The sequence below is a fragment of the Balaenoptera borealis genome, assembly GCF_965194805.1.
Source record: "Balaenoptera borealis genome assembly, chromosome: 10".
NCBI lineage: Eukaryota > Metazoa > Chordata > Mammalia > Artiodactyla > Balaenopteridae > Balaenoptera > Balaenoptera borealis.
The window spans coordinates 101,826,170-101,839,697 of NC_138874.1; the positions used below are offsets into that span (position 1 = coordinate 101,826,170).

The 13,528-nt window shown below is 47.9% G+C and overlaps 1 protein-coding gene across 47 annotated transcripts in view; it reads left to right on the top strand.

The window, feature by feature from the left end:
• Positions 1–13,528, top strand: part of TCF7L2 (transcription factor 7 like 2) — a 199,822-nt gene that overhangs the window by 159,549 nt on the left and 26,745 nt on the right. For all 47 annotated transcript variants that reach the window (XM_082407948.1, XM_082407953.1, XM_082407949.1 and 44 more), the window contains one exon: positions 12,429–12,561. In XM_082407948.1, the coding sequence (XP_082264074.1) occupies positions 12,429–12,561 (133 nt within the window). The remainder of the gene's footprint in view (positions 1–12,428; positions 12,562–13,528) is intronic.

Genomic DNA, 13,528 nt, shown 5'->3' on the forward strand with positions numbered 1-13,528 from the left:
CACTTTCCCCCTCCCTCCTCCTCTCCCATGGCAGCCCTCTCCCTAAGAAATTTGTTTTGAGGGATTTGACAATCTTGCAGATAAAGTGCCTGCCTACTGCATTCGGTTGATCATTTTCCCTCACGGCTGACCGTAATTTCTTAGCTACTCTTAGCGGTAGCTCTGTCCCTGCTGCCGAAGGTAACGGGTGAGGGAGGGGAAGTCTGCTTAGTGCCCTGAGCTGGCTGGGGAAGATTGGCCTTCCCCCTTCCTTCACGGATTTCATAGTGGTACAGAGTAGAAACTAGGAGCAATTTCTTTTCATTAACTTTTAAAAATTTAATCTGCAACCAGTCGAACTAGATTATTTGGTTTCTTTTGTTTTATTTTGTTTTTGGTTTCTGAGGCATGTGTGTGGAAAGGGAAGAATCAACAAAATAACTGCAGGCATTGTGAGCGAGAACTTGGAGCGTTTTGAGTACCCCAGGGCAGAAATTGGGAGCCATCTCCATCTTTTAAGATGCTTTTTTTCAGCTCTTTAAGTGAAAGGAATAAAGGGAGGGGAAGCTGGGAGGAAGAAGAAAAGTGAGAAAAGCAATAAGGGAGGAGGAAAAAAAGCTGGCCCAGTCCCATCTTGAAGGTACAGAGAAAGTTTTTGTTGAGGTGGAGAGAAAGAAAACCAAAGCTATTATGTACCCTAGGGATACCATCTTAGTGGGAATGGAAGATTTGAGTGGGAAGGGAGGCACGGTGGCCTCTGGGCTCACTCTCTTCCACCAGTTGGGCAGTTGGCACCTCAATTTGAATTGCTGGGTGAGTAGTGGGGTGTGTGTGTGTGTGTGTGTGTGTGTGTGTGTGTGTGTGTTCATGTCCTTGCTTATGGTCTTGACCATTAAACCTTTGTGCTTTTTTTTTTTTAATTCAGACGGTGGGAAGGAAAAACAAGACAAGAATAAATGGTCACCTCAAGCTGTGCTCTTTCACTGTGTACTTTTCATAGTGGTTTTTGGGGGAGGGGGGAAAGGGTTAAAGAAAAAAAAAAGATGGGGAGGAGAGAAAGCTTGACTTTCATCACAATCCTTATGGTTCTATAGCGACGCAGACCTGGCTCCCCAAGTGCAAGCGAGCTGGAATCTGGAAAAGGGCGGGTGGGATGTGGGATTTCTTCTAACAATTTTTTTCCGCTTCACCCACCAGGGTGGGCTCCACTGGAAGAAAGAGAAGGAAAAATGACACGCCCTCATAGAGGAGCATACTTGGGAAGCTTGAGACATTTTTGAGCAATAAGGCTTTTGCAGTAGCAGGGCTTGTGTAAACTGTGTATTGTGGTTTCATATTTAATGCTAACTTTGTGTTGCTATGTCTTTGGTTGTATTTATTTTCAATCTCCAAATTTAGATGCTGCTGGCCTTTTAGGGCTCCAGTCTTGCTTGCGGTGTTTGTATTTTGTAAACTTAATATAAAATGTGTTTTGGAAACCTGAGCAAGAGACTGATGACAGCCTATTGTGCTGTTAATGATTAGGAAGAAGGCCCTTTTGCAATACCAATTTGGTGCTTAGAATACTTGATACTCTGTTCAACTCTCGAGTCAAATCCTTTGCCACAAGCTGTTAAGGGCATTCTCTTGAATTCGGAGGCCATTCCTTAATTGTCTTTATTATTGCTTTTGTTATTATTTTGTTGTTGTTAAATGGCCAAACAGAAACATTTGCAGTGGTCAGTCAGCTCTTAGATCCCATATTTGGGGGAAGAAGGAATGAAATATACTACACACTGTAAGAGTCCTTTTGTTTTCAAAATCATGAATTAAAATCCTATGTCATGTTGAACTATCAAGGTGGTAGATAGTTCTCTAGTTGAGCATGAAGGAATGACAGATGTATGTCTTGGTTTTCCTTTCTGGTTCTGTGCAACTTTCTAGTTCAATGTACAATTGTGTAAACTGTCATGAATTGTGGCGAAGAGAGTGCAGGCAGGCACTGCAAGTGTATAAATTGTGTCGCCACAAATTTCCCACCCAGCACAGCCTCCCGTTTCCAGAGTCCTGAAAGGTTCCAGACCTTTGTTTACTCAAATTACTTGGGTTACTTCTAGCGGTCCTGCTGCTTTGGGGACCGGGAAACCTCCATTCTTTATGGCTTATGTGAAGGGAGTTCCTTTGAAAGGGTAAATTCCCGACTCTGATGATACAGATATTATGATCTTTGTATTGTCACAACAGGCTGCTGCCTCCGTGTTTTCTGGAAGCAACGGAGCCTGCAACCTTGTATTTTTAGGGAAACCTCCCCTTTGTGGTTTGGGGATGGTGGAGGCCTGGCTGAGCTATGTCATGGAATTCTTTCCTTCTGCAATATTTTGGAATGTGATGAAATCCTGACATGCCCTCCAGATTACATACTTCTGCACACATTTGAAGGCTTTTTTTTTTTTTTTTAAGTGAACTTTGCCTGGGTCATTCCCGTGTTACCTTAAACTTTCAACAGCTGCATTCAGAGGGGGTAGCGGTGCTGTGTCCTGACCACCACACTGCATTTCTGTGTCCTTTTACATGTATCATTTATGGAGGCTATAGATGTCTGTTAAAGAATGCCCATGTTTGGGACACTAACAGGGCAAAACAGAGCAGAAGAATGCAGTTTTGCCTTTGCTTTCGTCTTCTCTTTAGTCTGTCTTTGCTGAATTCCTGCCAAATCCGAGGTTTGGCCGTTTGTATCCGTGGGCCACGTGAAAATGTCCATCCTTCCTCTCAGTTCACCTGTTTGTTACTAGAGAGAAATCTACCTGCTCTCTGAAGGAAACTTATCAGACTCCTGTAACAGGCATGGTTTTCAAATACCATCTAGATTGGAAAGTTAGGCACAGGGTGTTTAAGAAATACGAAAGACGTTTTTATACAGCTGTTCGTTATAAATAAATTAGAAAGGTGGTATCAGATTTTGTTCACTGCTTCTGTCTTGAAATCCCCAGGATGTAATAACCATTATGTACTTAAAACTTATTCTAAATCAAAATTGGTGATTTCCTTTCCATCTTATTTAGGAATCCCTAGATTTGGGGTTGTTGTGTTTGGTGGGGGGGGGGATGGTCTGGAAATCATTATTTTTTTAAAAGTTGTTTTAAATTTGAGCTTTTGGATTTCTTCATTTGGAATAGGTTAGTTTTATTCCTGGCTCTGTTTTGAAAATCGGCTCTCCTAGAAACAGCTGTACCCTCTTACCCAAGTCCCAAACATTCCCTGCAAACTCGGACACTTAACAAGATTGATTATGCTAACGCTAATCATTTAATGCCCAAGTAGTAGAAAAATATCTTGCGGGAGGATGGAGGTTGCCAATTCCTGGGGAATTACTTCAGGGTGGAGTGGCTGGTCCTCATCTCTGAGACCTGGCGGAGGATTAGGACGGTCAGAGGGCCCCCTTGTGCTGCCGTACCCCCTCACTCCCCTCTGGGATCCTGTGGCAGGCGGGAAGAAAACCCTGGGAACTCACTGGTCAGGGGCGAGCCTGGACCGGGCGGGCCAAGACTTAAGCTCGCAAGTGCTTTAAAGGTTAGTTGGGGGAAGCACAATGGGATGCTTTCTTTTTATTGGAAAATAAATGAGAATGAGTGGAAATGAATTATATTTAATGAACTTAACTGGACGTAATTGTTCAAGAGCTTGTGAAAGCACAGCTTTGCTGGGTCGGGCCTTGGCTGCGATGTTCACAAAGCCAGGCAGCCGGAGCACATCTTTATTTTCAAGGTTTAAATGTTCCCATTCGTGTGTCCACTCCCCACCCTAACACCTCCAGCCCCCCTCCCACCCTCCCCTCCTCCTTTTGGGGGATTGAGAAAAGGTCATTAAGAAATGCTGAATTTGGCCCCTTAGACCCTTAATGCTTGGCAATCTGTTTGGTGTGTTACCCGCTGGGTTGTTATAGAAGGGGCAAAACAAACAAAAAAACAAACAAAAAACCCCCCCAAAACGACCCAAAAAAGGCCAAGAGCTTAGGATGGTTTGTGTTAGTTCTATGTATATGCATGTGTGTGTGAGAATGTGGATGAAAATTGGCTGCACATTTATTCTCTCCCTGCCTGCCCTGTTCAATCATTTCCCTGCACGAGGAATTTTAATGCCTGTGTGAGTACAGGAGGAACTATGAGTCGGCAGAATTTCATAGACGGCTGGGAGAATCTTCTCTCTCCCTCTTGTTGCTGTCTAAGTGGATTTGATTCCAGAGAAAGAAGGGTTGCGGCGGGGAGGGAGAAAAAGTCAGCCATTGATAGATAATTCACAAAACAAATAAGCAGCACCCTGAGTGCCAGGCTCTGGTGGTTGTAGAAGCTGTAACTTTGCAGCCTTATGCGCACACTGATTCAGGCCAGATGATGCAGGCTGGGTGATGCAGGGTGATACAGGCTATAGTTGCAGAATGGGTGTTTCTTTTTTGGATCTCATCATAGGTAGACCTCCTTTCTCTTAACCACCTCATTTCTTCAAGCAAAACTTTCTCGGTGTTATTTATTATTTCCAACAGGCAGTGCTGTAGCCATCAGTAGAAGTCTTGCCCAGGGAAACAGTGCCCCCTTAGCTGGGGGCAAGGCCTTAGAGTAGAGCAGTGCCCAACTATGAACGGCCCCTGCACTAGGTGGGTCCTCGCTGGCTGGGCTTCGGACAGCTGTGAGGGGAGAGGGGCAGAGTAAAGGGTGGAAAGCAGCCCTTCAGGCCGCGGTGGATGTCCGCCCGCCACCCTTCCCCTCTGTGCATGCAGGAGGCTTACGGGATGCAGTCGCGAGACGCTCAGCAGGTAAGTAAGGCTGTGCGCACCGGCCTGGACACAGGCTTCTCCCTGACGTCATCATCCCAGTAACCGAAGTGGCTGCTCCTTGTTGATGCAGTGGGTTGTTTAGGCAGGAAGGTTACCGTCGCTGACCCTTCCACTCTGGTTCATAGCCCAAAAAAATAGGACTAGTTGAGTCAACAAGGGGTTGTTGATGAGGAAGAAACGGCCTCTCCTCACCCCAGCCCCTCCTCCTCATCTGCGCTCCATGACTCCAGTGACTAGCAGCGTCTATTAACGTTTTGCTAGTCGCCATTGACCTTGGTGCAGCCATAGTAAGTGGCATCTGGAAAAAAATGCATAGAGATGAGCCATAAACCCATTTTTCAATGTAAACCTCGAGTGAACAGTGTCCCTTCTTGATGCTGATTTCAGACCCTGGGAGGGCCGGTCATCTAAGACTCTGAAGACCCTTCATATCCACCCTGGGGAGGGGAGAAGGCTGACAAATGCTCCTCTGTGCTGCTTTTGTTTTATTGTGCTGGCCCCGTAAAGGCGCTCTCTGGCCCCATTTTTCTTCTTCAGAAAGGGAGAGCCATAGGGGAGTATTGAAGAGGAGGGCCGGCCACCCGAGAGGCCAGGGCTAGCAATGGCTCTATTTGTTTTCAACGTCTGTTGATTAATAGGTTGCGGGGTGAATGGCGAGCTTTCATTCCCTTTGGGTTCCCCACAGTTAGAGAAGGTGGAGGGGTTGGGGTGAGAGGAGGGCCGGCAGGGGGATCTAGAAGGGCCTGAATCACCCTTTCACTTGCCGGGTTCCCGATCGAGAGCAACATTTGGTGGACGGGTGTGTGGGCGCTCGGCGATGAGGGTGGCATGGCCAGAACACCGGGCTTCAGGGTTCTCGAGGGGTCAAAGGTCAGCCACAGGGGGTGCCCCCTCCCCGCTCCTCCCACTGCAGTAGGATGAATACTTTGGGTGGAAAGGCTTTGTGCGCTTTGAGAGCTGTTAAAGGACCTTTTCTTTCTAATTTCACTATTCAGTGCTCAAAACCCATAGGGCTTGACGAACAGAACCGGGGGGAGAAATGAGTAACAGCCATTCTTCCAGGTAGAAAACATAAAGCCTCAATAATTTAAAGTCAGATGAGGATTTTGGTTCCTTTTAAATAGATAATGTTTTCTTCATTTGATAAGTTCAGGTTTTTAGCTGACTTTTTCTTTTCTGCCAGAACTGACCACATCTATCACCAGAATCCTGCTGGGCCCTGATACCGCTTGTGTCTGTATTTGAGAAGCAGAAGCATGCCACTAATGTTTTACACCCCTCCCTCCATAATCCGCCACATGGTGTAAAAATCCCTGCTAAAAATGCCTCGTGCTCCATAGCAAGGGCGTGCCTGGCTGAGGCGGGCAGCCCTGAGCTACTCCTCATTGGGGGTTGGCGGGAGCATTGTGTGCTGAACTGGTCTAGGTTCCAGAGACTGGTAGGGGGGAGTATGGGGGACAGATCCCCTTAGGAGTCCTGAAGCATCTGTGTCCAGCTGGGAAGGCTGGCCCAGGCTGGGCTTACTGGGTGCAGCAACTCACTACCCCACCTGGCAGTGAACCCCGTCCCAGGGCTCGTCTCCGCAGACACAGCAGCAGGAGGTAGAGTCAGACAGGTGAGCTCGCAAAGCCTGTGACCTGGGACAGGTTTCCTCACCTGCTGGGTGGAACTAATAACAAATGCAACTACTTCATAGGTTTCTTTGTGAGGACTGAATAAAGTCTGTCACACTCAACGCAGGGGCCAGGCTCCGTTGGATGTGGCAGCTGTGAGCTGCGCTGGTGTGAGCCAGAGAGGTCTCGGTCAGAGGGCTGTCTAGGCAAGGGGTCCTGAGTGGCGCTCTGGGTGAGTTTCAGGCGCCGGTAGTGCTGGTGTGTATGGGCAACTGTGGCCTAACTCCCTGACCTTGTGTGGAATATTTTAGGAATGTTTGCTGTTTTTTGTGGCTCAGAGATTGCCAGCGCTCATCCTATTCTTTCAGGCTTAACTAGCAGCACCTTAAGCTCTCCATGCAGCCTCCCATGATTGCCACTCTCACAACCTTGAACTTCAGTTAGCTGTCCCTGGAGGTAATGATTTCGCACCCCTGGGTAGTTTTGAAGACATATTTAATATTTAGATAAAGCACTTGCCTAAGAGGCACCTAGTTTTATGTTACAGTTGTTTGCCTTGAACACTGGACTCTGTAGAAAGATAAAAGAGGGAGGAGATACATATTTCAGCCTGTTTACCCCACCAACACTCCCAGCAGACATTGTAGCTTTAATTTAGATTTCCTGGATACATTTCTGGAAGGTTTTCCATGTCCCTCACAAAAGGTACTTTTCACATCTGAATTTTCTTAGGGTTGTACAGTTTTGAACACAATCCTTAAAGACCTCTCTAAAGAAGTGGGAGCTGTTCCTAGCGAAGGGGAAAGTCCAAGGGACATTTCCTATTTGGGGGGTGGTTCTGTGTTTCATTTATATCAGCTCCTACTTCGAGGCCCTCCCCCTGTTTCTGGAAGGACCTTGGTTGTCATCGGCTATTCTTACTTAACTTTGAACTCTTCTGTGACAGTGTTATATATTAGCATAATAAAGTGATGGTTTTTCTCAAAAGACATAATAAAATATATTTATGGACAAAACATCACATTTTTAGAAGGGCGTGCACCTGAGGGAGGGAGGCTGCAGGACGTCAGTGTACTTACTCTTGCCCCGCCGTGCACGTCTTTGCCTTTGCACTAAGGAGTGTGGTCTGGGACCGCGTTGCCCCCTGTGAATTTAATGACAAGAGACCGGAGGGGTAGCAGACGTCACCTTCACTGTGCCCTCGTTGTTAGTATTCATTGGACTGTAGTTGTCAGAGCTTCTTTGCACGGCATGTGTGGACGTGCCAGGCACTGTGCTAATACGCACTTTACAGGTATGATCTCTTTTTTTTTTAATTTTTTTTAAAATTGTATTTATTTTTGGCTGTGTTGGGTCTTCGTTTCTGTGCGAGGGCTTTCTCTAGTTGCGGCGACCGGGGGCCACTCTTCATCGCGGTGCGCGGGCCTCTCACTATCGCGGCCTCTCCCGTTGCGGAGCACAGGCTCCAGACGCGCAGGCTCAGTAGTTGTGGCTCACGGGCCTAGTTGCTCCGTGGCATGTGGGATCTTCCCAGACCAGGGCTCGAACCCGTGTCCCCTGCATTGGCAGGCAGATTCTCAACCACTGCGCCACCAGGGAAGCCCATGATCTCTTTTAATTTTCACAACAACCCTATTAGGTAGACACAGTTCTCATCCGGAGTTTACACAGAAACGAAGGCCTGTGAGAGGTTACACAGCTGGATTGAAGTAGGATTTAAACCCGAGTCTTCCTGGAATTCTCAGACTGCACTCGCAGTCACCGTGTGCAAGCCAGTGCGCTCTAAACCCATTTTTTAAAGACGCTGTTATAATAAGGTATTGGACTGAATGGTTTCTGACGTGCTCTCCACCTCCCCAGCTCTACTCTGTGATTCTGAGTAGACGCCATTTAAGAGCAGCGCCATTTACTGAAATTAATCTGTGAGGCTGGCTCTATCTGTCCTTCTCTTCTTCTGATGCTTACTATTGCAATTTGGTGGTTCTTATGCAGTTTATGAGAGTGTGCTCCCCACTCCCACAGGCTGGGCATTACAGGGGACACAAAGGTCTGCAACACATCGTCTTTGTCCTTCAGGGACTTAGCTATGGTGGCACCAAGAAAGGTTATTGCGACCCCAGCAGTGGACATAATATGGTGCAGACAGAAAGGACTGTGGGGATCTGAGGCTGGAGAGACATGGGCATTTTCTAGAAGGACGTCCTCCCATCATAAACGCAGTCCAGGTGCAGGCAGGTTCAGTGGGAGTGGCAATTAGACCCTGGTTTCTACACGTATGACTGCATCTCCCTGTGCTTGCTTAGGAACCAGCCAGCCTGGAGAGCCATGTGATTGTATTGTTTCTGGGGACTTGCCTGTCATGCGGTCACATCAGAAAAGAGTTCCATGTCTCAGTAGGACCTGCATCCCCCATCCCAAAGCCAGGCAACAGTTAAAACTTCAGATCCCTTTACCCTCCTCTGACCACCCCTCCCCATGCTACAGAGTTTTGACTGAACAGGAAGAAACTAATTGGCTAGTAGGCTGAGATGTGCAAAATAATATGAGAGTGATGGCAGCCAGAACAGGTGTCCAACTTTTCGTTAGAATCCCCTTTTACATGTATCTAACAGGAAGAGGGAGAAGTTTTCTCACATACCTGTGAACTTCGCTGTTGCCCAGATGCTGTCTTCATCCTTCAGTGGACAGGTAGAGAAAGAGGGTCTCCCCAGCGTTTCCTGCTTGGAAGACAGCCATGGAACTTGCACTTCTGAACCGCAAACAGAACCGTGCCATCGGGCAGCTTCTCCCGAACAACAAAAATAACAACAATAATAAGCCACCATTCCTGTGCTTATCATGTGGCAGGTTTTGTGCTAAGCCCTTTCCATGGATTCTGTCAGAACTAGGACTCAATTCATGATTAGGACTCAAGTCTCTTAACATTTGTGCTTGTCTGGTGGTTCTCGTGGTTCTCCGGTCTAGGGGTCATGGCTAAACAGAAGAGACACCTGTGGTACTCCATAGGCAGACCCAAGATGCCTGGGTCCTGAGCCCAGACCTACCGAATCAGGTCCCTCCTGAGAGATTTCTTAGTATCAGGGATCCAAGTTCGTGATAAGCATCCTGAGAGATGCTTGACTCAACCAGAGCTGGGGAATGCAAGTCTCACTGCCCTTTTCCCATCACAGGTTTATACACTTGCTTTCTTCCACTGCTTGTGGTGGTCCCGTTCCCTGGAAGTCCTTCAAACTCCTAAGTGATGATCTTCCCTCCCTTGGGCTATCTGTGGTTCTTCCCATGGGTCCCACAGTTATTCCACACTTATTTTAAACTGTCTGGGACTGGTCGGCTTTCTTTTCTTTTTTTAAAATAAATAAATAAATAAATAAAATTTATTTATTTATTTTTGGCTGCGTTGGGTCTTTGTTACTGCTCACGGGCTTTCTCTAGTTGCGGCGAGCGGGGGCCACTCTTTGTTGCGGTTCATGGCTTCTCACTGCGGTGGCTTCTTGTTGCGGAGCATGGGCTCTAGGCGCGCGGTCTTCAGTAGTCGCAGCTCGCGGGCTCTAGAGCACAGGCTCAGTAGTTGTGGCGCACGGGCCTCAGTAGTTGTGGCTTGTGGGCTCTAGAGCGCAGGCTCAGTAGTTGTGTCACATGGGCTTAGTTGCTCCGTGGCATGTGGGATCTTCCTGGACCAGGGCTCGAACCCATGTCCCCTGCATTGGCAGGCGGATTCTTTTTTTTTTTTTTTAACTTATTTATTTTACTTTTGGCTGCATTGGGTCTTCGTTGCAGTGCATGGGCTTCTCACTGCGGTGGTTTCTCTTATTGCGGAGCACAGGTTCTAGGCTGGTGGGCTTCAGTAGTTGTGGCTTGTGGGCTCTAGAGCGCAGGCTCAGTAGTTGTGGCGCACGGGCTTAGTTGTTCCATGGCATGTGGGATCTTCCCAGACCAGGGCTCGAACCCATGTCCCCTGCATTGGCAGGCGGATTCTTAACCACTGCGCCACCAGGGAAGCCCTGGTCTGCTTTCTTTCATTTCAGCGGGCGTGTGTCTTTCCAACCAGATAGAAAACTTCTAGAAGGCAGCAGCTGTCATTTTCCCTTCCTCCTAATGGTCTCCACTCCATGTGATATGTTTGTCTCTTGCTCTTTTCCCTCTCCACCCCAGCACACAGTGAGAGCTTATTTGTTGGTTATTTTTCAAGTTGTCCTAAACAGAAATGGTTCCTAAAAGACTCCTCAGTGCATGACCATGAGATGCTGGCACTGGCCTTGGAGTGGCTGCCCTTCGCTCAGCTGACGTGGGCCACGTCCAGACCTTCATAGCTGCTGACGAAGGAAGTGTTGCTGGGTGCTTTTAATTTCGGTGTTGTGATTGCAAAATGATAGTTCACGATACAAGGCTCCCATGAGCCACTAGCTACCGTCTTTCTCTGAAAGTGTCCAGTTGTTTATAGGAATCAGTAAACCCGGCTGTTGGGCGTGTTGGCTTCTTTTTCTGTGTTTTTTTCCTGGAGCATTTAGGAAAGCCATATTTTTCTTTCCAAACATACCCATGAAAAAGTTAGAAGCGCCTTTTAAAATGCCCTCCCCACAATTAACTGTGGTAAGAAATACTCTTATTATATCACACCCCTTCTTTCTTCACCCATTTAAAAAAAAAAAAAGGACAAGAAGAAAAACACAGAGAACTAACTGCTTGGTGGTCCCTGAACTCAAGAGGCGCTAGTGGGCAGCACTGGAACCTTCCTCCTTTTCTTTTAATGCAATTCCTTTTCCTTGATGTTAATGCAAGTTGTGCCTTCCTAAAAGTAATAAAAGGAAATGAAGACACGTTCTAAAATGAAACTTGACTCTAATCCATTCATCATCTAATACTGGCCTCTTTATCTTTGCTGGTACCTAATCTGGTTAAATGTCCCTGTTGTAGGATTTTAGTGAAAATCCTCTATTGGGAATAGGGTTTTTTGCAATTGGATTACTCTCGGTAAATGGCCCAGTAGTCCGCTTGTTTCAGCTTAAGTTTTTCTTTGTGATCTTGCTGGGCTGAGTTATAGCCTCTCGTAGTGGGCGGGGGAGGGGGTGGTTGAGACTGGGGTGGGGAAAGGAGCAGAAGATAATTTGGGAAGGTCTGGTCATTGCAACTAGGAAAATCTTTAAAATGCTTTTCTTTGTATTTTTTTCTCCTTCTCTCCACCTAGCAACTCTTCCCAAACGTAAAAATGCCTTGTACTTTGTTTTCTAGAACTGCCCATTTCTAAAATGCGTTCGTACCTTTTATTAGCCCAATTCATCATCATCCAGTTAATTTGTTAGCATTACCCATGACTTCCTAATGAGATTCCTAATGAACCTGGGCTGCTGTAATCTGCATAAAATATGCAGGTGCTCGCCTGGCAGTTTAGAGCTTTCTGGTGAAGTTCACACTCCCAACCAGACCATGAGTGAGGCTTTTCATCCTTGCTGTCTGTAAAAGATTGTAGTTTGCCCACTGGTTCTAAGGGGCCAGGAGGGGTTCAGAGCCTGGGGTGGTGGATAAGGAGGCTGGCTGGGTGGGATTAGGGCCCTGCCAGGTTTCTTGTAACCAAGGGTTTCCTTAGCCGGTTTTCCTAGCCGGTCCCCTGTGAAGCCTGCCTGCCTCCTGAAGGTCCCTCCAGTGGGGCCCTGGGGTAGGAGATCCCCGCCACCTGCAGGAACACAGTAGGCCTGGGGGATTAGAGCCCCCCACTTCCGATGTACCTGCTGATGGGAAGAGTGCAAACTCTTGGGCTCCATGATGGGGTCGTGGTGGAGAAGGTATTTTAAAAGCCAGGCCCAGGGGTGAGGTAAAGACTGAGGCGCACCTACCCAGAGAGCTGAATCACAGCTGTCTGTTATTTTAGTACATGGACCAGGGCCAGGGCAGTGGGCGGAGTTGACCGCATCTTACAAAGTCCAGGTTGGGAGGGTGTGGGGAGTGGTCAGGGCATCCTGAGGGTCGGGAGTCCTGGGCTGTCGGAACTGGCGTGACGGTGTCCTTCTCTGTTCTTTCCCTCCCCACAGTCGAACAAAGTGCCGGTTGTGCAACACCCCCACCATGTCCACCCTCTCACGCCTCTTATCACATACAGCAATGAACACTTCACGCCGGGAAACCCACCTCCACACTTACCAGCTGACGTAGACCCCAAAACAGGTAGGCCGAGTGCTTGGGTGCAAAGAGAGTGTGCTGGTCCCAGGGCCACCAGGGGACCTGCTGGGGAGGGATGTTGCCTTGGGAACTGGCTGCAGTGGGGATGGAGAGGCTTCTGTTTCCTCTCCCGGATATTGACAAGGATGCTCTTTAGGGAGGCCAGAGCCTGGTGAGGGAGTGGATCTCTCCTCCCCTCTGGAGAAGTCCATTTGCAGTGCTAAGGATCTCTTCAGAGCTCCGGGTACGCCTGCAGGGGCTGTCTTGGGAACCTGGGTATGAGTCACTCGATGATTCTTAGGAGTGGCTTATAACTCCAAGAGCCTCAAACAGACTCGGAGGCAGTAATAGTTTTGGAGGCATGTCATGGACTCCTCCTCAGCTCCTTGGGAGTATAAGAGCCCTAACAGCGTGTTTCCCTGAAGCCCCAGTTCCTTGGTGGCTAAGGGACTATAGTCACTTGACGATGACTTGGTGCAACCTCGAGAGACCACATCACTGGGTTCCGCATTCTGTCTGCTGGTTTCTTTGAGTTCTTCCTCCCCTGCAATATCCTAGGTATTTATTATCAAGCCCGTTTTGCAGATGGGAAGACCCAAGTCCAACATGGTTTCCTCATTGCATCACGGAACAACCAATAGGGTCTCAGGCAGAAGATGCCACATTACTCCAGCTTTTATACTTGTCCCTCCTTTCCATCCCACGTGCTTTTTCCCTAAAGAGGAGAGAGGGAGAAGACGAGGTTACTTACAGCTCCCCTGCAACAAGATATAAAACAAGGTGGGGTGGTCTTGGGAGAACAGCTAAGGCCAGGGGTGTATCTTTCTGGCTGGGCGATGCACTGGCTCGGGTTGGTTTCTCTTCCCAGCTAGTTAATTAGAAGGATGGATTCAGAATGGCTATTCCCATGTCACTTTGTCGGAGGGAATTGTTTGGTGTTGAGCTGAGGTAGACTGCCTGTTCAGGCCCCCTT